General features: G+C 39.1%; 1 protein-coding gene across 4 annotated transcripts in view; it reads left to right on the top strand.

The window, feature by feature from the left end:
- Positions 1-22565, top strand: part of Ptpdc1 (protein tyrosine phosphatase domain containing 1) — a 127011-nt gene that overhangs the window by 4920 nt on the left and 99526 nt on the right. For 3 of the 4 annotated variants that reach the window (XR_015449231.1, XR_015449232.1, XM_013067585.3), the window contains exon 2: positions 20577-20664. Coding sequence is in view for 1 of the 4 variants with exons in the window: in XM_013067585.3 (XP_012923039.2) it covers positions 20583-20664 (82 nt within the window). In the remaining 3 variants the exon portion in view is untranslated. The remainder of the gene's footprint in view (positions 1-20576; positions 20665-22565) is intronic. The other variant, XR_015449233.1, reaches the window with a different exon arrangement.

Raw genomic sequence — 22565 nt, 5'->3', positions numbered from 1 at the left:
TTTAGCAGAATGACTCTTGTATTGGGCATTTGTGGAGAGGTTTTTGTTTTGTTCTTTACTGTTATGTTTAAAAGTTGGAAAAACACAAAATATGACCTAACTTTGTTATGTAGCATGTCAAGGTGGGTTTGGTTTTTTTTGTTGTTTTATTTTTATCTTTTTTTTTTCCGGCCAGTTTTAACTCACATGGCTTTCTTTTGTTATTCAAATTGTTCCACTTTTGCCAAACGAGCTATTTCAGTTAGCTTCTATATCCCTTTTTTAATTTCCACCAGATTGTGTTGTGAACATTTCTATTTTATGACGCTTTAAGATACTGTGGTGTCTTCTTGAAAGTTCCCGCTCCAAAACTAAAATCAGCCATTTCAGCCAGGCTCCCTGTCTCACTGTAATGGAAAAAGGTCTTAGAAGGGAGATTTGCTCTGGTGTGCTCAGCACTAGTGGGGTGGTCATTGCTTTGAGGCCCTGACGGTGATGAAGCTAGGAAATGTTATGGGTATAAATTATTAACTTGTGTGTGCCTATGTATCTGTATCACACTAGTCTCTTCCTATCTACAGTTGTGCAGAATGGTTTCAGTTATCTGGTCAACTGCAGTCTGAAAATATTAATTCAAAATTCCAGAGGTAAACAATTCGTAAGCTTTCAATTTTTTTGTGGTCCTAGAGGTTGAACCCAGGAACTTGCACTGAATTACATCCCCATTCTGTTTTGTGATTTCTCTTTTCAGGGGATGTCTTGCTAAGTGGCTGTTGCCCAGGCAGGTCTCAAAGTTGCATTCCTCCTGCCTCGGCCTCACACAGTGCTGCGATTACAAGCATATGCCACCAAGTCCAGCTTTGCTTTTAGTTTTTAACTTAATTACTATATTACTGTCAGGATTCCTTGTTATTGCAGGTAAATCTGACTTGTTAAAAACTTGTAAAAATATAGCTTATATTCCTTGAGAAACATATGGTACAATTTGCTCTACCATTTTTATTTAAAAACATTTAAAGTATTTCCATTTTATGTTCTGTACAAAGATACTACATGAAACACACTTTCACACACTAATGGCCTTCAGGGAAGTGCATTTTATTTTCTTAAACGTACTATACAAATATTTATTATATCCAAATGAATCAATACATAGAGGAAAGAGTAGCAATCTTTTTTTTTTTTTTTACTAAATTCTTTTATTGGTACATTGTAGGTATACAACACAATTACATTTCTCATTGGGAATTGTACCTTTACATAATGCATCTTGGTTCTTATTTTTTCCCCATTCCTAGCCCTCCCTTCACGCCCTCCACCCTTCCCTATTTACAAAGACTTTATTTCCATTTTTTCCATTTTTCATCATTTTTTCCTTTCCCTTCTTTCCTTTCCCCTGCCCCTCCCACTACCCCTACCCCTTTGGACCTTTTCTTCCTATTTTACATTATCGATTATTCATTCTAATCATTGGTACATTTTAGGTATACAATATAATGACATTCATCATTGGAAATTTGCACCTTTACATAGTCTCTCTTGGTTCTTGTTTTTCACCCTTGCCCAGCCCTCCCTTCAAACCCTCCAGCCCTCCCTATTTACAAAAATTTTGTTCCTGTTTTTCCATTTTCTCATATTAATCCCATTCCCTTCTATCCTTTCCCTTAGCCCTCCCACTTCCTTCCCCTTTGCCCCTTTGCTTCCTATTTCACATGACCTATTATACATTTAGTCCTTATTTACACTTTCATTTTCTCACAACCAGAGAAACTATTCGGTATTTACACATGTGTGTCCTATTTATTTCACTTAAGAGTATTGCCTCAATGTGCATCCACTTAGCTATAAATGTCTCTAATTTCTCATTTTTTATGGCTGAGTAGTACTCCATTTTATAAAAAAAACCACATTTTCTTTATCCAGTCTCCAGTTGATGGGCATTTAGGCTGTTTCCAAGTTTTAGCTGTTACAAACTGCACTGCTATGAACATGGGTGCACATATATCACTGTGGTATGATTCTTTTAATTCTTTGGGGAAGATCCCCAGCAGTGGAATAGTGGGGTCAAATGGGATTTCCACTCCTAGTTCTTTGAGGTATCTCCATACTGATTTCCACAGTGCTTGCACCAGTCTACACTCCCACCAGCAGTGGAGCAGGGTTCCTCTTTCCCCACAGCCCCGCCAGCATTTGTTATTGGTTGATTTCATGATAGCAGCCATTCTTTCTGGAGTGAAGTGGAATCTCAGCATTGTTTTCATTTGCATCTCTCGAATGACCAGTGACGTTGAACATTTTTTCATGTATTTATTTGCTATTTCTACTGCTTTGTGTGAGAAATGTCTGTTCATTTCAGATGCCCATTTCTGGATTGGGTCTTTAAATTTGGGAGGTCTGATCTTTTTAAGTTCTTTATAGATTCGAGATGATAGACCTTTGTCTGAGGAAGAGCAGCTGAAGATTTTTTCCCACATTGTAGATTGTTTCTTCACACTGCTGGTGGTTTCTCTTGCTGTGCAGAAGCTTTTGAATAAGAAGAGATTCCATTTGTTGACTGTTTGTGCTAGTTCACGGGCAACTGAGGTTTTGTTCATAAAATCTTTTCCTACACCGATGTCTTCAAGGGTTCTACCTAACCTCTGTTCCAACTGGTTCAGAGTTTCTATTTTAATATTTAGATCTTTAATCCATTTTGATTTTAGTTTAGTGCATGGTGAGAGATATAGGTCTAGTTTTAATCTTTGGCAAGTTGAAGGGCAATTTTTCCAGCACCATTTATTAAAGAGGCTATCTTTCCTCCAGTGAGGGTGTTTGGCTCCTTTGTTGAAGATGAGATGGCTGAGTGTGTCTGGCCTTGTTTCTACATCTTCTAATCTGTTCCACTGGTCCTCAAGTCTGTTTCTTTGCCAGTACCATGCAGTTTTTATCACAGTAGCTTTGTAGTAGAGTTGCAGGTTGGGGATTGTGATACCCCCTGCCATGAGTCTGTTACTCAGAATTGCTTTTGCTATTCTGGGTCTCTTCTTGCTCCAAATGAATTTTTGGATTGTTTTCTCGAGGTCTATGAAGTATGCTGCTGGGATCTCAATTGGAATTGCATTCAATCTATATAGCAGTTTTGGAAGTATGGCCATTTTCACTACATTAATCCTTCCTACCCAGGAGCAGGGCATGTCTGTCCATTTTCTGATATCATCTTCAATCTCTCTTTTCAGAGTGCCATAGTTTTCAGAGAAGAGGTCTTTGATTTCTTTCGTTAGGATGATTCCTAGTTATTTCAGTTTTTTGGATGCTATTGTGAAAGGAATTATTTTCCCTATTTCTCTCTCAGTGAGTCTGTCATTGGTGTAGAGGAAAGCTATTGATTTTTGCGTCTTGACCTTGTAACCAGCTACTTGACTGAATTTGGTTATTAAGTCTAGAAGACTTTTGGTGGAGTTCTTGGGATCTTCTATATAGAGTATCATGTCATCTGCAAATAATGACAATTTGACTTCTTCATTTCCTATCTTTATTCCTTTTATTTCTTTCTCTTGTCTAATTCCGTGGCTAATGTTTCCAGAACTATATTGAACAAGAGTGGTGATAGGTGGACATCCTTGTCTTGTTCCTGATTTGAGTGTGAAGGATTTCAGTTTTTGACCATTTAGTATGATATTGGCTGTTGGTTTTTCATAGATGGCTTCTATCAGTTTGAGGTAGAGACCATCTATTCCAATTTTTTGTAGGGTTTTTATCAGAAATGCATGTTGGATTTTGTCAAATGCTTTTTCTGCATCTATGGAGATAATCATGGTTTTTGTCCTTGGCTCTATTGATATAGTGTATTACATTAATTGATTTTCGTATATTGAACCATCCCTGCATCCCTGGGATGAATCCCACTTGATCAGGGTATATGATCTTCTTGATCTTCTGCATTCTTTTTGCCAGTATCTTACTAAGGATTTTTGCATCTATGTTCATTAGTGAGATTGGCCTATAGTTCTCTTTTTCAGTTGGATCTTTCTCTGCTTTGGAGATCAAGGTGATGCTTGCTTCCAGGAATGAATTTGGGAGTATTGCGTCCCTTTCAATTTCATTGAAGAGTTTAAACAGTAGCGGCAGCAGTTCCTCTCTAAATGTCTTGTAGAATTCAGCAGTGAAGCCATCAGGGCCCAGGATTTTCTTAGGTGATAAGTTTTTAATGACATTTTCAATTTCATTGCTTGATATTGGGTTGTTCAGAATTTTTAGGTCTTCTTCATTCAACTTTGGTAATTCATATGTATCTAGGAATCTATCCATTTCTTCTGTGTTGTCCATCTTATTGGCGTATAGGTTCTGGAAGTAGGTATTGATGATCATCTGGATTTCTGCTGGGTCTGTTGTAGTTTCACCCTTTTCATTCCTAATTGCATGGATTTGGGCCTTTTCTTTCCTTTCTCTGACAAGGTTGACTAAAGGTTTATCAATTTTGTTGATTCGTTCAAAGAACCAACTCTTGGCTTCATTGATTTTTTGTATCGTTCTCTTAGTCTCCATTGCATTGATTTCTCCTCTGATCTTTATAATTTCCTCCCTTGTATGAGCTTTGGGGTTGTCCTGCTCTTCTTTTTCTAGAAGCTTGAGGTTCAGCATCAGGGTGTTTAATGGGGCTCGTTCTTTTTTCCTAATATGCGTATTCACTGCTGTGAATTTCCCTCGTAAGACTGCTTTCATTGTGTCCCATAGATTCTGATATGTTGTATTGTCATTGTCATTTAATTGAAGGAACTGTCTGATTTCTTCTTTAATTTCCTCCATGACCCATTGGTTATTCAGAAGTGTGTTGTTCAATTTCCACATGTTTATGAAATTTTTTGAGTTTCTTTTGCTATGGATCTCCAATTTCATTGCACTATGGTCTGATAATATACAGGGGATAACTTCAATTCCTTTGCACTTACTTAAACATGTTCTATGTGTGAGTATGTGGTCTATTTTGGAGAATGACCCATGTGCAGCTGAGAAGAATGTGTATTCTGATTTTGTGGGGTGTAAGACTCTGTAAACATCTGTTAAGTTCATTTGTTCAAGAGTTCGATTGAGTTCTACTATTTCATTACTTATTTTTAATCTAGTTGATCTATCTATTTGTGACAGTGGGGTGTTGAGGTCCCCCACTACAATTGTATTAGTGCATATATGGCTTTTCATGTCCGTTAGTATTTGTTTTATATAATTGGGTGCACTAGTGTTTTGTGCACAGATATTTATGATTGTCATCTCTTCCTCTTGGATTCTTCCCTTTACAAGGATGTAGTGTCCTTCTTCATCTCTTTTAATTAGTGTTGGTTTGAAATCTACTTGATCTGCCAAGAGGATAGCTACTCCTGCTTTTTTTCGGGTTCCTGTCACATGTAGTATTGTTTTCCACCCTTTAACTTTCAGTCTGTGAGTTTCCTTTTGAATTAAATGTGTTTCTTGTATGCAGCATACTGTTGGATTTTGCTTCTTGACCCATTCTGCCAGTCTATTTCTTTTGATTGGTGAATTGAGACCACTAACGTGGATGGTTATAACTGAAACATATTGACTTGTCATTGCCATGACTTTTTCTTTTTGTTGGGTTCTCCCTCTTTACATTTAATTTCTTGTCATGCCAGATGGGTTCATTCTGCTTTGCTTCCTAGGGTTGTGATCCCAATGTCTGTTCCTAGGCTATTGTGTAAAATTCTTTGGAGTGCTGGTTTGGTATTCACGAAGTTCCTAAGGTGCTCTTTGTCATGAAAGTATCTTATTTCTCCATCCATTTTGAAAGATAGTTTTGCAGGGTACATCAATCTGTGTTGGAGGCTGTTTTCTTTTAGGGCTTGGAATATGTCACTCCAAGCTCTTCTTGCCTTGATGGTTTGTGTTGAGAAGTCTGCTGTGATTCTGATGGGCTTTCCTTTGTATGTGATTTGTTTCTTTTCTCTGACTGCTTGTAGAACTTTGTTCTTCTGTTGTGTTTCTGGAATCTTAACAATTATATGCCTATGTGTAGATTTTTTTTGATCATGGCTATTTGGAGTCCTATATGCCTCACTTATCTGTATGTCAAGCTCTTTCACCCTGCTTGGGAAGTTTTCTGCCATTATTTCTGTGAAGAGATTTTTTATGTCATCTGCACTCCTGTTTCTTCATTGAGCCCAATCAGTCTTATGTTATTCTTCTTTGCATCACCTAGCAGCTGCTGGATTGATTTCTCATGTTCCCTTATAATTCTGAAGCAATTTTTCTTTTCCTGGTCACTAATTGCAATCTTATCTTCTATATCTGAAATTCTGTCCTCACATTGGCTCATTCTGCTGTGTAGACTTTCAGTGGAGTTTTTCATGTCCTGGAAATCTATTTGCATCTGTTTTATGGATTCCATTTGTTTCTTATGTTGGGATTCCATCATGTTCCTCAGTTCCTCTCTAGATTTATTAATCATGTCTTGCACTAGGGGCACAATTTCTCCTGTTATCTGAGAAATTATTTCTGATTTCATTTTTTCCAGATCCCCTTTTGTTGCCAGTTCAGTGGGTCCAGGTGGTTGTGTATCAGAGGGTTCCATCTCATTTCCCTTTGGGGTTGCTGTAGGTGATCTGGAAGTCTGGTTTTGAGACTTATTTACATGTTTTCTCATTTTGACTGGGGCGGGGGGCTGTTATCGCCTGCACGGATTACCTCCTCTGAGCTGGGTGAGGTGGGACAGGGGCCAGGAGCAGCAGTAGGGATGGTGACCCAAAAGCCCTTTCCTGTGGGCTGGGAGCAGCTGGAGGGATGGTGTCCGGGAAACCCCTTCCTCTGGACCAGGAGCAGTGGGATGTTGGCTCAGAAGCCCCTCCCTCTGGGCCGGGAGCCTTGGGAGGAATGGTGGCCCGGAAGCCCCTTCCTCTGGGCCAGGAGCAGCGGGACAGAAGGTGGCCCAAAAGCCCTTTCCTCTGGGCTGGGAGCAGCGGGAGGGATGGTGACCGGGAAGCCCCTTCCTCTGGACCAGGAGCAGTGGGACGACAGCTCAGCAGCCCCTACCTCTGGGCAGGTAGCAGCGGGACTCAGTACCTTGGTCTGGTGGTCTGGTGTCCTCTGCGCCTTGGTAATGTGGAATCAGGTGGCTGCCTGTCTGCAGTGGGGTGATTCGGTGTCTTCCGCGTGACTCAGGACCTCGGTAGGGCGTGCACAGACCTGCCTGTCTGCAGCGGGCTGATTCGGAGTCTTCCGCGTGACTCATGAACCAAGCATAGAAATCCGGAGGGAAAAAGATCTGCAATTCTAGTTCCGGCCTCTCGGTCTTTCCTGCACCGAGGAAAGACTCACTCCTCTGGGCCCTGACGTCTGCAAGAGACTCAAGGTTGTGGTTGGTCAGCCAAACTCCTGCTGTCATCTAGCGGGGAGATGCAGCAAGGCTCCGTAGCCAAGAGTAGCAATCTTAAGAATGTTTAAAGATTTTTTTCTCTATCCTGAAATCTTTCAGTCCTTTCTCTCTGTGCTCTGTCCCTGATTTTTGTTTATTCTCCCCTCTCCCCAACACATCTTTTGTGTTGATGGGCACTGAATGGAGGGCCTCACACATGCCAGTTAAGTGCTCTCCCTTATGTAGGTTGCATACAAGACCTTTGCTGCCACTATGTGATTTGCAGATGTTTTCTTTCAGCCTGTTGCTTGTCATTTCATCCTGTTAATGTGCTTTCACAAAGCAAAATTTCTAAATTCTATTTAAGTTCTGCTTTACAGTTTTGGGTAGTGTATCTGAAACTCATCAGAAAACCAAAGGTCATGCAGTTCTTCTATGAGTTTTTCTAGAAGTATCACAGTGTCTCTATTTATATCTAGTTCTACATCTGGATCTATGTTCTTGAGTTAATTTTTGTGTAAAGTGTCATCACTTTGTTGCATTTGGACTTCCAAAGACCTGGGCTCTTTCTCTTTTGGATTGTCTTTGCACCTTTGTCAAAAATTGACTCTATTTTCTGAATCTATTTCCAGTCTCTCTGTTATGTCTCACTGCTTGATGTGTTTGTTTGTTTTACCCCGTCATACTCTTGCTATGGCCTTATAGAGTGAGTCTTGAAATCAAGTAATATTAGTCCTCAAACTCTGTTCTTTTTCAGAAGTGAGTTGGCTGTATTATAGTTCTTTCCCTTTTCATATAAATTTAGAATAATCTTGTGCATATCCATAAATAGCTCAGTTGGAGTTTTAACGTGAATTTTATTACACATATAGATCAGTTTGGGGAGAATTGACATCTGTTGTGCTAGTTAATCTTGGTCCGCATGACTGGATTAAGAGACTCTTAGAGAGGTGATTGAATCCTGGGAGCACAAAACTCATCAGTGGATGAATCTCCTAATGTTGGTGGGTGAATGTGCTATTAGCCAATGGGGCCTAGTTGGAGGTGATGAGTCTAGGGTGTGCTTTTGGATGGGAGATCTTTCCTGGCCCTCTTTCCAACCTGCTCTGTTTCCAGCTGCCATGAAGTGATCAGCTTTGCTCCACCTTCTCTTCCCCCATGATGTGTTTACCTTGTAGCCTGCTGACCAACTAAATAAACCCTGTGGATCAATAGCCAAAGAAACCTCTCATCCTTTGAACTGTGCATGTCAGGTGTGTTACACTAGCAGTGGGAAAACCTGACTAATAAATTTTTGCTCTGTTGAGTCTTAAAATCAAACACAAAATCTCTCTCCATTTATTTAGATTTTGATTTCTTTCATTAGTATTCTGTATGTATACAGATCTTGTGCATATTTTGTTAAATTTCATTTCAGGAATGCTAATGTAAGCCTATTATTTTTAAATTTCAAATTCTAAGTGACATTTTTGTAATGTAGGAAAGCAATAAATGTTTGAATATTGATTTTTGTATCTTGCAACCTTGGCTAAGTTAATTATTATGCAAATGTTATTAGGGGATTTATACATAAATTATCCTGTTTAGGAATAAAGATGGCTTTATTGCGTCCTTTTTGATCTGTATGTCTTTCATTTTTCTTGTTTTAACACACTTAGCTGAAACTGTCAGTGTGAAGTTGAATGGAAACATTTAGAGAAGACATTCATGCCTTGTTCCTGAGAAGGGGAAAACTGAGACTCTCAGTAATAACCATAATGTTTTAAAATAATTTTTAGTAGATTACAGAAGTTCTTTATCTATTAGGTAGATGCTAGCCTTACAGAATAAGTTGGGAAATGATTCCTACCCTTCTCCTTTGTTAAAGAGATTACAGAATTAATATTATTTCTTCCTTTGTGTTTGGCAGAGTTTACTAATGAAACCTTCTGTGTCTGGTATTTTCCTGTTTAGAAGGTTTTTACTACTAGTTCCTCTTTTATGTATATGGCTATTCATATTATCTATATCTCCTTGAAGAAGTTTTGTTGGGTTATGTGCCTTTCAAGGAATTCACCTATTCTAAATCATCCAGTTTGTGGATTCAGATTTGTTCATAGTATTCCTGTATTATCTTTTTGATATCTACAGGGTTCTAATGATTATCCTTCTTTTATTCCTGATACAGGTAATGTGTGATTCTCTCCTTTTTTCTGGGTTAGTGGATCATTATTTCCTCCCTTTCCTTGCTTTAGATTTACAGTAGTTTAGTTTTTTTTATTTGATTTCCAAACCTGAAAGCATAGGTTATTGATTTTAATTCTATATTCTTTTCCAGAATATTTGTATAGTACTGTAAATGTGTTTCTGAATACTACTGCAGCTGTATCTTTTGAATTTATGTACAATACTGAGGATTGAACCCAAGACCTTTAGAGTTACTTTTATCTCCACCCCATTTTATATTTTCATGTTTGAGACATCATCTTGCTTGGTTATCCAGGCTAGGGTTGAACTTCTGTCCCTGCTGGCTCGGCCTCCTTATTTGAAGGCCTAATTTTTCCTGGGGAATGCTCCATGTACACTGAATGTTAGTTCTGTACCTACCAGGTTTGGAGTATTCTGCAGTTGTCAGTTTGGAGTAGGTAATTGTGACATTCATCTTCTGTTTTCCTCTTAATCCTCTGTTTCATTGTTCTAAATGAAAATTGTTGAATTTGCTATTTCTTCTTTCAGTGTTACTAGTTTTTATTTACATGTTTACAAGAATTATATCACCCTGACGAATTGATGACCCTCTTTTTACTATAAAATATTCATCTCTGGTACTTTTTTCTTTGAGTATTTTATATGATATAAACATAACTATGTGAGCTCTATTTTGGTTATTGCTTACATGGTAAATAGGTTTCCATCCTTTTACTTTCAACTTATTATCGTGTTTGAATCCAAAGTATATCTCTTGTAGAGAGGATACCACTGAGTCTTTTAGTTGTAATTTCTTCTGCCGATCTGGGGTTTTGGACTTGAACAGTCCTTTTGCATTTAATATAATTAACAGTAAATTAGAATTTATGCCTGCCCTTTTGATTGTTCATTTCTATTCCTTTTTTAATATGTCTTATGTATTTTGTGTTCTTTCCTTTCTCATATCATACCTTCTTTTGTATTAGATATTTTTGATTGTGCCTTTTCAATTCTTTTGCGTTTTTTTCCACTGTATTTTGATTATATGTCATGCTTACTCTGAGGATTCCATTTACCACCTTAATTTAAGGCAGTGTAGTTTAATACCAATTTAATTTCAATAGTATAAAAAACTTTCCTCCAAGGCATTTCCATTCCCTTCCCCTTCTTTTTACTATGGCTATCAAAAATGCAAATTATATCTTCATTTGTTCTAAGCTTATTAGTTTGCTTTTATAATTAGTGTTTTACTCAGGTATCTTTTAAAACAGATAGACCAAGAAAAGAATTATGTTTATCTGTGGTTATGCTTTTTGGTGCTCCTTCTGTGGATTTGAGAGTATCATTGAATGTTCTTTAATTTCAGCCTTTACAACTAGTTCTTTTAGGGCAGATCTGCTAGCAACAAATTCTCTCTCAAGTTTTGTTTCTATGTGGAGATGTATTAATTTCTTCCAGTTTGAAAGAGAGTTTATCTTAGTATAGAATTCTTTCAACATTCTGAAGAAATGGTCCTCTCTTCTGACTGACATCTTTTGTAACGAGACACAGTCAGCACTTTTTTTGTAGTCATAATCGGGACTGCGACTCCTTCACTCAGTTTCAGCTACCCTTTTATCTCCTTGTACTTTGTGTTGTCCATAAGCCTCCTGAGATAGCTGGTCCATTGATAAACCCCTCCTCATCCTTATTCTGTGGTCTTATTCTTTTAAAATTTTCTGTAATGATTTTTTTACCATGGTCCCAGGAGGAAGGGGAACTAGTTCAGCCACTACTTAAACCAGACATCCTTCCGTACCAGTCCTGTTATGGATGGTGTGATCTTAGCCTTTGAAGTCCCACCAGCCACCTACCCACTATGTTTTAAGTTATCCAAGCTTGTCACCCAGGCATGTGAAACCTAATGCACAAAAGTTTTTTCTTAGTTCAGGATAAAGAGATAGAACATCTTCTTTTGTCTTAGTTATTTTCAGGTTGCTGACACACAGTACCAGACACTCAGAACTCTAAAGAGGCAAAGTTTATTTGGGTTCACAGTTTGTAGAGGTTTCAGTCCATAGTTATCTGGCTCCAAGGCAGGACAGCATGGCAGAGGAAGAAGAGCTCCTGGCATGGCAGCAGGAAGCAGAAGATCAGGGAAGGAAGAAGAGGGATAGACCCTTCCAGCCCACACTGCCAATGACTGATATCCTCCTACGAAGCTTCACCCTCCAACAACACATTTAGCTGTAAACTCATCAATTAATCCACTGAGGAGCATCATACTCCATGATCGAATCACGTCCCCAAAGCCTTAATTAGGAGCAAATGAGGCTTTGTGAGGACATCTAGATATGCACCATAACACCTTCCTAGTCTATAAAAAATTAGGGAAATTGAATAACAATTTGTTATTATTGAATAACTGTTCAGTGTTTTAAGATTTTCATGTAGACCAATCTGAAATTATTGATTAAAAATAATTTTAAGTAATGTGACAAACTGTATTTAATGATAAACGTAATTATACATCTATAAAACATACATATTTATGAAAAGAGCTATTCCTATAATGAGCATATATTGTCTAGGCATCCACGTTAAGGTGTTTGTTAAGGTGTTGAAAACAGTGGTATTTGCTGCTTCCCCAGAGTGACACCGGTTATGAGGAGTCTTTGTTCTTGCAGATACTCCCTAGGTAATAGAGCCCTGATTTCAGGTAATATGTTTACTTTGAAACGGAATGATGACAGATACCTTGGTCCTCACTTCTCACAGAGGAGTATGAGCTAGTTTCTAATGTGGTGGATGATGATTTTGTGAAGATCGGGCTAGGAATTGTAAACATATGGCTTTTGATGTTTTGACAGCTAAATAGAATCCAGGAAACAGATCTTCCCAATACCTTCTATGAGTATGACTACCTGCTGTCAAGTAAATGCAAACAGCTTACCTAGTGCAGTGGTTCTCAAGCACCAGGCATCATCACATGGTCTAGTTACAGATACAGAAATAGCAGGGTTCCTACTGTTGTGTTGTTTTTCCATGAACCTTGTGATTGATCTCCTGAGAGCCTTGGAATCTTCCCTAAGGTGTGTTTAAGATGTGAGATCACAGACGTCAGTGAAATTTGTAGTGAGCTTCAGATAGAGTATATTTTTAAGGTGGCCCTTGGTCCCTCCCTGATGACTACACTTGTTAGAAACATAGGAGTGGTATAACACAAGAAAATACTTCTTTTTTTCCCCTTAAAGTTAGCTGCTGGCTTCTCAAAGGTGACTTGAGAAGAAAATTGACTTTATATTGCTCTGTTACTGTTTTGAAGTTACAGATTCGGAGGTGAAGACATTTCAGTTTTTTTAAAGTCTCTTTTTGTTCTGTTTTACTACATAAGGAACCATAAAAATGTTTCAATTCTTTAAGAACAAAATATTCCTGTGGTATTAGGATGAGTTTTTTAGCATCTGAGCCATAGAGACCTGGATACATCTTCCCTCTGCCCTGCCTGAAGAGAGGATACAAATGAAATAAAGAACACATACACGTAGAGGCATCCTAAAGGAGAGAAAATTTGGCCTATGTTGGAAATGACTGCCACCATGATATTTGGCTGAAAAGAAAACTGACCCATCCTTCAAGGAATTAGAAAAAGCAAAAATCTGTCAGATGGAGTATCAGCAATAAGTTAAAGATATAGATGTGACCAGGAAAACTAAAGGTGATGCCTATATTCTAGGCTTTGTAGCTACAGCAGTTGACAAAGCACACCCCAAAAAAAATATGCTTCATGGAGCTTATGGAAGGCAGACAATAAATAAGACAAATTAGTAAATTATGTAACATGGTAAATGTATTTTCTTTATAAATGCTATGGAAAAATATTAAAAGGGAGGTGATTTAAATATTAAGGAAGGTGGTGTGGAGGTTTGTGAAAAGAGGGGCGATGTGATCCGCTGAAGTGAACATGTTCCTGGAGTTATAGGCAGAAGGTGATCCTGGGTTTCCCAACAGACTAGATCTGGCCACTCATCCCAAAAGAAAATCAGGTAGGGCCAGGGATTTAGCTCAGTGGCACCAAGCCTGCCTCACAAGAACAAGATCCTGAGTTCAATCTGAAAAAGAAAGAAAGAAAGAAAGAAAAAGGAAAGAAAGAAAGAAAGAAAGAAAGAAAGAAAGAAAAGAAAAATTTTTTTCTCTAATAAATGTGCTTCAGATCACAAAGCTACCATGTGCCAGCTACTGTATTAAAAATGTTTTTGCATTTCATAATCTTACATATAGACCAGCCTCATTTTTGTTTCTGTTAGGAGGGAGGCAGCTAAAATGTATACAGGGGATATGTTCCTAAAATTAGTCTTTGGAGCATCAGTGGCTAAACCTTTGGGTGAAGGCTTACAAAAGAACAAAACCAAACCAATTTGAAAATCTTTCTGTGGAAAGGAAGATCTACAAAGTTTCTTGCAAGTAAAGGAATTGTAGATGGAAATAATGGTGCTGAATCTGGTAGAGCTGATATAAATGCGTAAAATGATGATAAATTTATTATTCAGTGTGGTATCTATTAAATAAAATTTCTGGGAGTCCATTGATTTTGACTGAGCTCTTATACTAAGGCCCCAGCAGACCAAACCAAACTGGAATCACTTGTGCTAAGAGCCACACAATCAAACTGCAACTTCAAAACTCAAGGGCGCTGTGGTACTTGCCTGTCATCTCAGATATTCAGAAGGCTGAGGCAGGAGGATCAGTCAACCTGAACTGGTAGAGAATTCCCCTGTCCTTCAACTCATATGGTGAAAGTCTAACCTGATGAAAATCAGTCTGCTGTTTGTACCATGCTGTTGTCTTGTCCCTGCTAAAGCTAATCATTGTGGTACACCCATCAGAGCTCCTTTTCTAGACAGAATGTTGAGTGGTTCATGAATCGCTAATACAATTCATTGGGATCTTGTGTGTTAGTGGTTTAGGGGAGAAACTAGAGATGAATTCAGATTCCCAGCTCTCCTACTTTAATAGTTGTGTGACTTTATGGACATTGCCTGATTTCTTTTTGTCTTAGTTTCTACATGTGTAAAATAGATATAATTATGTTGTAAAAGTTATGCTCCTTGGTATTTACCCAGATGAGCTAAAAACATAGGTCCACACAAAACCTGGATGTACATGTTTATAACATTTTTATTAATAAGTGCATAAACTTGGAAGTGACCCAAAAACCCATTGGTAGGAGAATGGATAAACTATGTATAGAGCTAGGTGTGGTGGCCCACACTTGTAATCCCAACACTCGAGATGCTGAGGCAGGAGGATTGCTGTAAGTTCAAGACCAGCCTGGGCCACATAAGGAGATCAGGGACAGCCTAAACTACAAAGGGAGACCCTGCCTCAAGAAAAATAAACAATAAACTATATACCTCCAGACAATGGATAAGTTATCAAGCCATGAAAAGACGTGGAGGAACTTTAAATGTGTCAGTCTGAAAGCCTCCATAACAGTGAGATTCCAGCTGTACCACTCTGAAGGCAAAAATGTGGAGCAGTCAAAAGATCAGTGGTTGCCAGAGATTAGGAAGCGGGAGAATTGAGTAAACAGGCAACAGGGGATTTGCATGCCATGTCATTAAACATTTGTCTTAACCCATAGAATGTACAACTCCAAAAGCAAAGCATCATGCAAGTGATAGCCTTCAGGGACATTGATGTGTCATTGCAGTGTTGCTTTAACTGTTGGCCTCTGGTATCAGAATAATCTAGAGTGTAATTGATAATGTATAGACTATTATCCTTCTCCAGACTTCCTAACATAGATCCTTTGAAAGTGAGAGCAAGGAATCTGCATTTCCCCAGCATCCAAGATAATCCTGATGCATTGCATGGTTGGAGTGCTGGTGCCATGAGCATCTGGAAAGGATTACACCACTTCCACCCTCCCAGGCACTGCTTAATACAGTGCCTCCCCATTCTCTCCAAAAATACACATGGAGGTTTTGGCAGGATGCCATGTATCTGGAAAGTACAAGTGGAAGTAGTGATCTTAACAGTTCTTCAGACCATTTCAGAACCCAGGCTCTGTGTAAAATGACTTGTCTATGAAGCAGTGCATTCTTTATAACAAACTCCTACTTGATGACTACTCCTCTTCATGGTGTGAGTAATCGTTCATTGCCACACCTAACTTTTCAGCAGTAGTGCTCATTACCATGTGACTAATTCTAAACCGTTTAGTCATTGGGGAGCTTTTAGGGAAAAAGGAACTGTAGGCTTGAGTGAGCTAAATACTTGTCATTGGATAGGAACTGAAATGACATATTAAGTGATTGTGCAGTGAAATGCCAGAATTACTGTTTAGACCTTTTCCTCTGATTCTATAAATAAGTGAACTGAATTCACATGGGAATGGAGGTAATGTTTTCACAAGTCTTCTTGGAAGCTCAGCCATGACTGTCTACTAGCAGGACTGTTGGACGGGTAATGACTAGAGTTCCTTCCAAATTCTTATAAAATTGTAGCAAAGTGAGATGAACACAGAATAGGAAGAGAAAGAAGCAAAATGATATTACAGATACTTGTATATAAGTTAAAATAACAAATATTTACTAAATGCCCTTAAGCCAGGCCTTTTGCTAAAAACGTAGAAACAGAGTCTATCTCATCTTCACAACGCCAGAAAGTAGATATTATAATTTTCAGTATATAGAAGAAATCAAATCTGAAAACAATTCATACATCTGACAGTGAACAGAGTCAAGATTTAAACCCACAACTTCTGGTTCTAAAATATACTTAAACTGTAATTTTGGGGCACCAATTATGTACAGTTGAACTATCGATGTTTTTATGCCAACGCAGCACACAGTGGGCCCTGTTTCAGAGTTCCCCTGGATTTGAGTTATATGAAAATGCCAGGGGGAGGGGGATTGTATTTCCAAATAGGTGTATCTTCCCACTTTAACTAGAAAACTGGTTAATGAATATGAAAAGTGGCTTTTGTTTATGGCAAAGCAGGCAGCTCAGGGTTTCAGTGGCTGTAAGAAGAAAGGTAAACCTGGTGAGTTTAGGATCGCACCAGCTCTCTCCCCGGGGGCAGTTTGCAGACTTCAGCTGAGAGAGGAGACCTCGACCAGGGCTTCCAAGGGATACACAGAGAGCAGAGCTCAGTGTGGCTGAAGCGGCGAGGGTTTGAAGTTAAAGTCTCAAAGAGAATGGAGCAGTGCCCTTCCCAAGAGTCCCCAAAGATGGGCAGAGGACTCTGAAGGCCTTGCTGGCCTAAGGTGTGTATAGCACTGATCTGCACAGACTGCCCGAAGCCAGGAAAAGATATCACAAAGGAGTAGGTGGCACATTTCCCTGAGCTCTTGGAGGGCTGGCAGCAGGTTCTGCTCCCTTACCCTCATCACACCCAAGCAGCAGATTGAATGCTCAGAAAGATATTGCCTTAGCAGTTGGTCTGAATTACCCTAAAGGAAATGATACTAACAGAACTTTGAAAGGAAGACCTGAAAGGATCCAGCTGATTTAAAGTAACTACCCTATTAAGACCAGAAAAAGGCCGGGGATTTAGCTCAGTGGTTTCGCCACCTGCTGCCCAAGCACAAGGACCCAAGTTCGATGCCCGGTTCCAAAAAAAAAGACCAGAAAAAGAAGTTGGTAGCTGTGACCTGTTGAATAAGTAGTGGAGATTTCCTTGAGGAAGGGGCTAAGAAAGGTAAAACAGGAAGAAATGTTACAGGTGTTCATGCAGAGAGAAAGCTGCTGCATTTGCAAAGCAGTGGAACTGAGGCGGCTGGACTCTGGTGAAGGCAGGTGGTTGGCCCTTAAGAGAATGGAGAAGAGGAATCTGCATGGTGTGGCCTTAAGGGCTGTGCAGGTACAAGGAGAGCTGACTTTCCCTTACAACTCGGACTTTGAAATGTCTTGAAACAGTCTCTACTTCTGAAACGGATGTCTTATTATGTACCTCGCACTCTTCATAATTGGCCCTTTAATTGAAGTAATTATGTCATTAAAGAAAACTTGGCATTCTTCTTCTGTTTTTCCTAGGATAGATGAATTACTTTCTCAGAAAAAGCATGTGCTCAAGTTTTTAAGAAAAAGCATAGTATTGAAAGAAATGTATTGTCCAAATTGGCAGTGAAACAAAATACATCCCTGTTTTAAGCAACTGATAGAATAAAAGAAATTCATTTGACATCAATGCTTGGAATGTTTTATTTTGATCAGCACAGGTTTGGCAATAAAAGTTTACAGACAGTTTTTTCTATATTTGTCTAAGTGCTGTACTTGGTGAAAATTTAAGTCGATGTATACAGGATGACCACATAGCTGCAATCTTCAACTTCTTAATCATACAGAAAATTATATTGTATTTTATTTCACAGTTTAGAATAAAAGTATAAACTGAGCATGAGAAAATGATGGATTAACTGATACTTAAATGTTCAAAATCTTGATGTAGTACAAACGGCATACTTGGCAGAACTTGAAAATATAGGGTAGGGGAGAGTAGACAGGTGAACTATTGGACTTATTTTACATAGAGAAAATCAAGGTATTTTTCGAAGTTCATAGGAGAAGAAATGGTTGAAGGATATTATTTTAAAATTATATAGATAATCATATTTGATGTATGAAATGGAAGAAGGCTTGACCTGAAGGGGAGGTAAATGAAACAGTTGTCTTTTATATCAAGAATTCGATTTTATGGTTTAGACATGATAATACTGTATAAGAATCACATATCTAACTATGTGCCTCCAGTTCCTGCACTCAGGAAGCTGAGGCAAGCGAATCCCCAGGAGTTTGAGACCTGTCTTAAGAAGCAACAAAAAAGGATGAGCTAACTAAGTATACTGATTTCCCTCCAGAATAACTAAAGCAAACATTTAAATTGTTTACATCTGGGGAGTAAAACTTTTCATTGTGCACCATTTATTTAAACTTTTATATATGTTTCGTTATTCTTACTGAATGCCTATTTATTGATTGATTGATTTGATTGGTACTGGGGATCAAACTCAGGACCTTGCACTTGCAAGGCAGGTGCCAGAACCACTGAGCTAAATCCCCAGCCCTGAAGGTCTGTTTTTAAAATAAATATTTTAAATTATTTTACCCACGACTTTTCTTTTGACTTTTGACGTATCCCGATGTGGCTGGAGTCTACTGAAATACTAATGTGATGACAGGAACATAGAGTGTCCTAACACAGAAAATGACTGTTTCTGTCCCATAGACAGAATATTAATGACTATTAATATTCTGAATTAATATTCTGCGCAGAATAGTAATGACTGTAGAGTGTGACTAGGAAGGGGCGCCCAGGCTGGTGGTGACATGTAGAACACTCCTTGTAAGAAGAGTTAAGGAAACCACTGATGCATTGCTTTGGAGGATAGAAAGGAGCCAAGAGGGGGACCGCATCCCCAGCTTTAGAGCTATGGAAGAAAGTATGTATTGTTCTGTGTGGGCAGAAATAGGCCCATGGGTAGAAATTAGAGTGGTAGCATTGTAAACAGCTTCCCAACTACCAGAGCTGTGTAGTGATGTCAGTGTTCAAAGATTCTGTAGAGAGGGTAGGTGCTCTCATTTGGTTAGGGTTCTGCTGAAGGTCTTCTGAGGTTCCTTCATTGTTGAGTTTGGAGGGAGGCTGGTTAGAAAGACTTTCCGTGTGTGTGTGTGTGTGTGTGTGTGTGTGTGTGTGTGAGAGAGAGAGAGAGAGAGATAGAGAGACAGAGAGACAGAGAGAGAGATACTGTGGTTTGAACCCAGAGTCTTCACAATGAACTATATCCCCAGATTTTTTTTTAAAAAATTGAGATGGGATCTTGCTAAGTTGCCCAGGCTGGGTTCAACCTTGTATTCTCCTGCCTCAGCCTCCCAGAGTGCTGGAATTATAGGTTTGCGCTACCATACCTGGCTTGACAAGCACTTTTTAACCATGCCTTCATTGGGCTTTAGGATACATAAATAAAACATGAATAGATTCAAGGAACTCAATCTAGTGTCCATTTCAGCTGTTAAGTAGGAAGTAATGCCTACTTTGTATAGTTCGTGTTAGAAAAAAATGATTTAATATTTGTATCTGGCATTTAGTAAATCCTTAAGAGAAATGATAATTTTCTTGACATATATCAAAAGGTTTGTTTAATTTTCCTCACTGGAAACCATGGCACTTGAGCAACACAACAGTCACTTTGATTTATGATTTAGCAAGAGCTGGATGAAGACATGAGCTAGATAAAAGAGTGCCAACTATAGATTAATGGTGGAAATTCAATAAATCATCACTTGGAACAGTTCTCTTCAATACAACAAAGACTTCTGTTCATTCCCTGCCTTACACAATAGACATTTCTCTTAGAGCCCAGAATAAATGCTGTTTCCTCCTTGAAGTCATATCTACCTTCAGGTTGGACAGCCCTCCTGCTTGCCTGAGCCATCCTAGAGGACACTTCCCACGATTAGCATTGTTTGTGTCCATATCTTAACTTCCACTAGACTGTGCATGCACAGAGGAGAGTATCTCTCATTTTTCTCCATAATGTTCTTACTCATGTGAGCCACATATAATGAATTTTAGGTTTTCTAGTAGCAACACTAAAAATAAAAAGAAACTTGTGTGTGGTGGCACACACTATAATCCAGGTGCTCTAGGAGGCTAAAGCAGGAGGATCATGAGTTCAAGTGTCACCTCAGGAATTTAGCAAGACCTTGTCTCCTAAAATAAATAAGTAAATAAATGGAGCTTGGGTTGTAGCTCAGAGCAAATGCTCTGGTTTAATCTCCAGAAATGCCAAATAAATAATTTAAAATGAAATGAGAAATTAATTTTAGTAATGTATTTATTTAATCCAGTATATCAAAAATATCATTTCAGTGTGATCAATTTAAAAATTCCTGCCAAGATGTTATATTGTTTGTACTAAGTTTTCAAAATCCTTTTTTTTACATTAACAGCAAGTCTTAAACTGGTCTAACCACATTTCAAGTATCAATAGCCACTTAATTAAGGACTAGTATACTGCACAGTGGAAGCCTCGCACAGTGTGGATGATTAGTAAATGAATATCCCAAGACAAACTTTCAAAAATAGTCTTTTTTTTCCCAACAGATTACCATGGCTGCAGGAGTCATGCCTCACAGTGAACAGCCATATTCCATGTTGCTGAGAAACGGTGGGTGTGCTGCAAACGTGGAAGGTAATATCTTTTTCATATTTTTTATTCTTTGTGCCACCTGGTATTTAATACAATATGTGTGTGAGTGAATGTGAAAGCAAGGGCTTAATTCTTCATGTGGAAATGCCAAGACCCAGTCGTTTCCAAGGCCTTTTGTTCATTTCTGCCTTACACTTTGGTCTATTGGGATTCCTGAGTAATGATCGAGGCCTTTTTAGAAGGAAAGTTTCAAACATGTTTGTCTCCTGCATTATGATCTTAGCCTGAAACTGTGCCTTTGCTCCTATCATCAGACGCCTACTGGTGAATCAACTATTCATTGCTTTCATCTTCACTTTCTTGGAAGTGCCACTTACAAAGCACATTCAGAAGCACTGGAGCCCTACCTACTTCTCCCCTGTTATTTTCACTCTTCCGTCACCTTCCCACACAGTTTTGATTTTTCTACAGCACCTCATGTAAAGAACTGTGCTGAAGTGTGCTATGACTTGGACTCCTACTGCCATCCTTGCCCCTCACTGCATCACATTTCTGAGCTGATTCCACTTTGCCCTTGTTGGCTGTTAGGTTCCTGTCACTGTGACAAAATACCTGAGATGAGTCAGGCTAAAGGAGGAAAGGTTTCTTTTGGCTCACAATTTCAGAGATTTCAGTCCATGGTCATTTGGCCCTCTTGCTTTTGAGCTTGTGGTAAAGCAGTACATTATGGCAGAGGAAAGTGCTCACCTCATGGAGGCCATGGCTAACTGTCTTCTACTAGGTCCTACTTGCTAAGGTTCCACCATGTACTGGCAGCAACCCATATTGGCAGCCAAACCCATAGCCCACAGACCTTTTTAGGACAGTTCAGATCCAAACACAAACCTTGGTCTTGCTGCTGCTACCAATGTTGCCAGGAGAAATGTAGAGTGATTTTACTTGGCAGTACTCTGGTGGCATTATTTTCTAACTGCCCACTCTGGGTTTTGTCTAAGTGCCTTTAGTCCTACTCTATACCTAACTTTGCGGGCTATCTTCTGAGGATATGGCTTACATGATGGGAGACTAGAGAATGAAGAGTCTATAACTAAAGGGGTTATACTTCAGGGCTTGCTGGGAACAGTTTGTTCTCAAAGCTCCTTGTGTGTTTGTTGGAATCTGGCCACTCCACCAGGCCGAGCTCTCTTTGATGCAATGTTGACCTTGCCTAAATCCAGATCTTTGTAGATACTCTTCCATCTCCCTGCTGATGTCTGTGTCTGAATCTAGGGAAACTAATACTCCTGGTAACTGCCATTTGTGAACAATTTCTATGGGCCAGATTTACTGTTAGTTTTCCTGGCCTTAGAGAGAAGTTCTCTTAAAACAAATGGAGTAACGATATCTACTTGGTGCATCCCTGGTAGAATATTCTTTTTGAAGGAACCCAAGTGCTGCCATTGTGATCAGAGACCCCTCTAAACCATCCCCTCCCAACACAGCTGTACCTGGGACTCATTATCAGCTCTACTATTCATAGTAGCAGCTACTCCCTGTGCTTTCCCAAGCCTGGTCCTTGGGGAACCATTATCACTGCTGCTCTCTCAAACCTATCCTTGGCAGGTAGCCACAATGCCCTTTCACTGAACTACCTCCTCCACATGACCCTACGAAAGACCCCATAACCTATATAAAGTTGCTGGTCTGGTCTCTTAGAGCAGTCCCTCTTTGGTTTGTTCTGAAATAAACCTGCCCTGATGAGCTCATACCTCTGTTTCTTTTCCTCATATTTTCCTCTTTTCCCCTAAGCAACACTTCAGCCAACAAGTTTTAATAGTATGACAAACCTTTTTCCTACTTCCTTCTTGTGTCAGAATATTACCTCTTTCTTGGTGTTTTTCAGCAGGGTTTCTCTTGGATTTTGGGGTGGGACAACTCTTCATTATATAGGAGGGACCTGAGCA

Source organism: Heterocephalus glaber, unplaced genomic scaffold, assembly GCF_053883595.1.
Source record: "Heterocephalus glaber isolate CG9 unplaced genomic scaffold, H.glaber_assembly_v1.0 deba00000621, whole genome shotgun sequence".
NCBI classification, from domain to species: domain Eukaryota; kingdom Metazoa; phylum Chordata; class Mammalia; order Rodentia; family Bathyergidae; genus Heterocephalus; species Heterocephalus glaber.
Note: the sequence above shows the minus strand (reverse complement) of the source record. Positions and strands in the feature narration are given on the sequence as shown.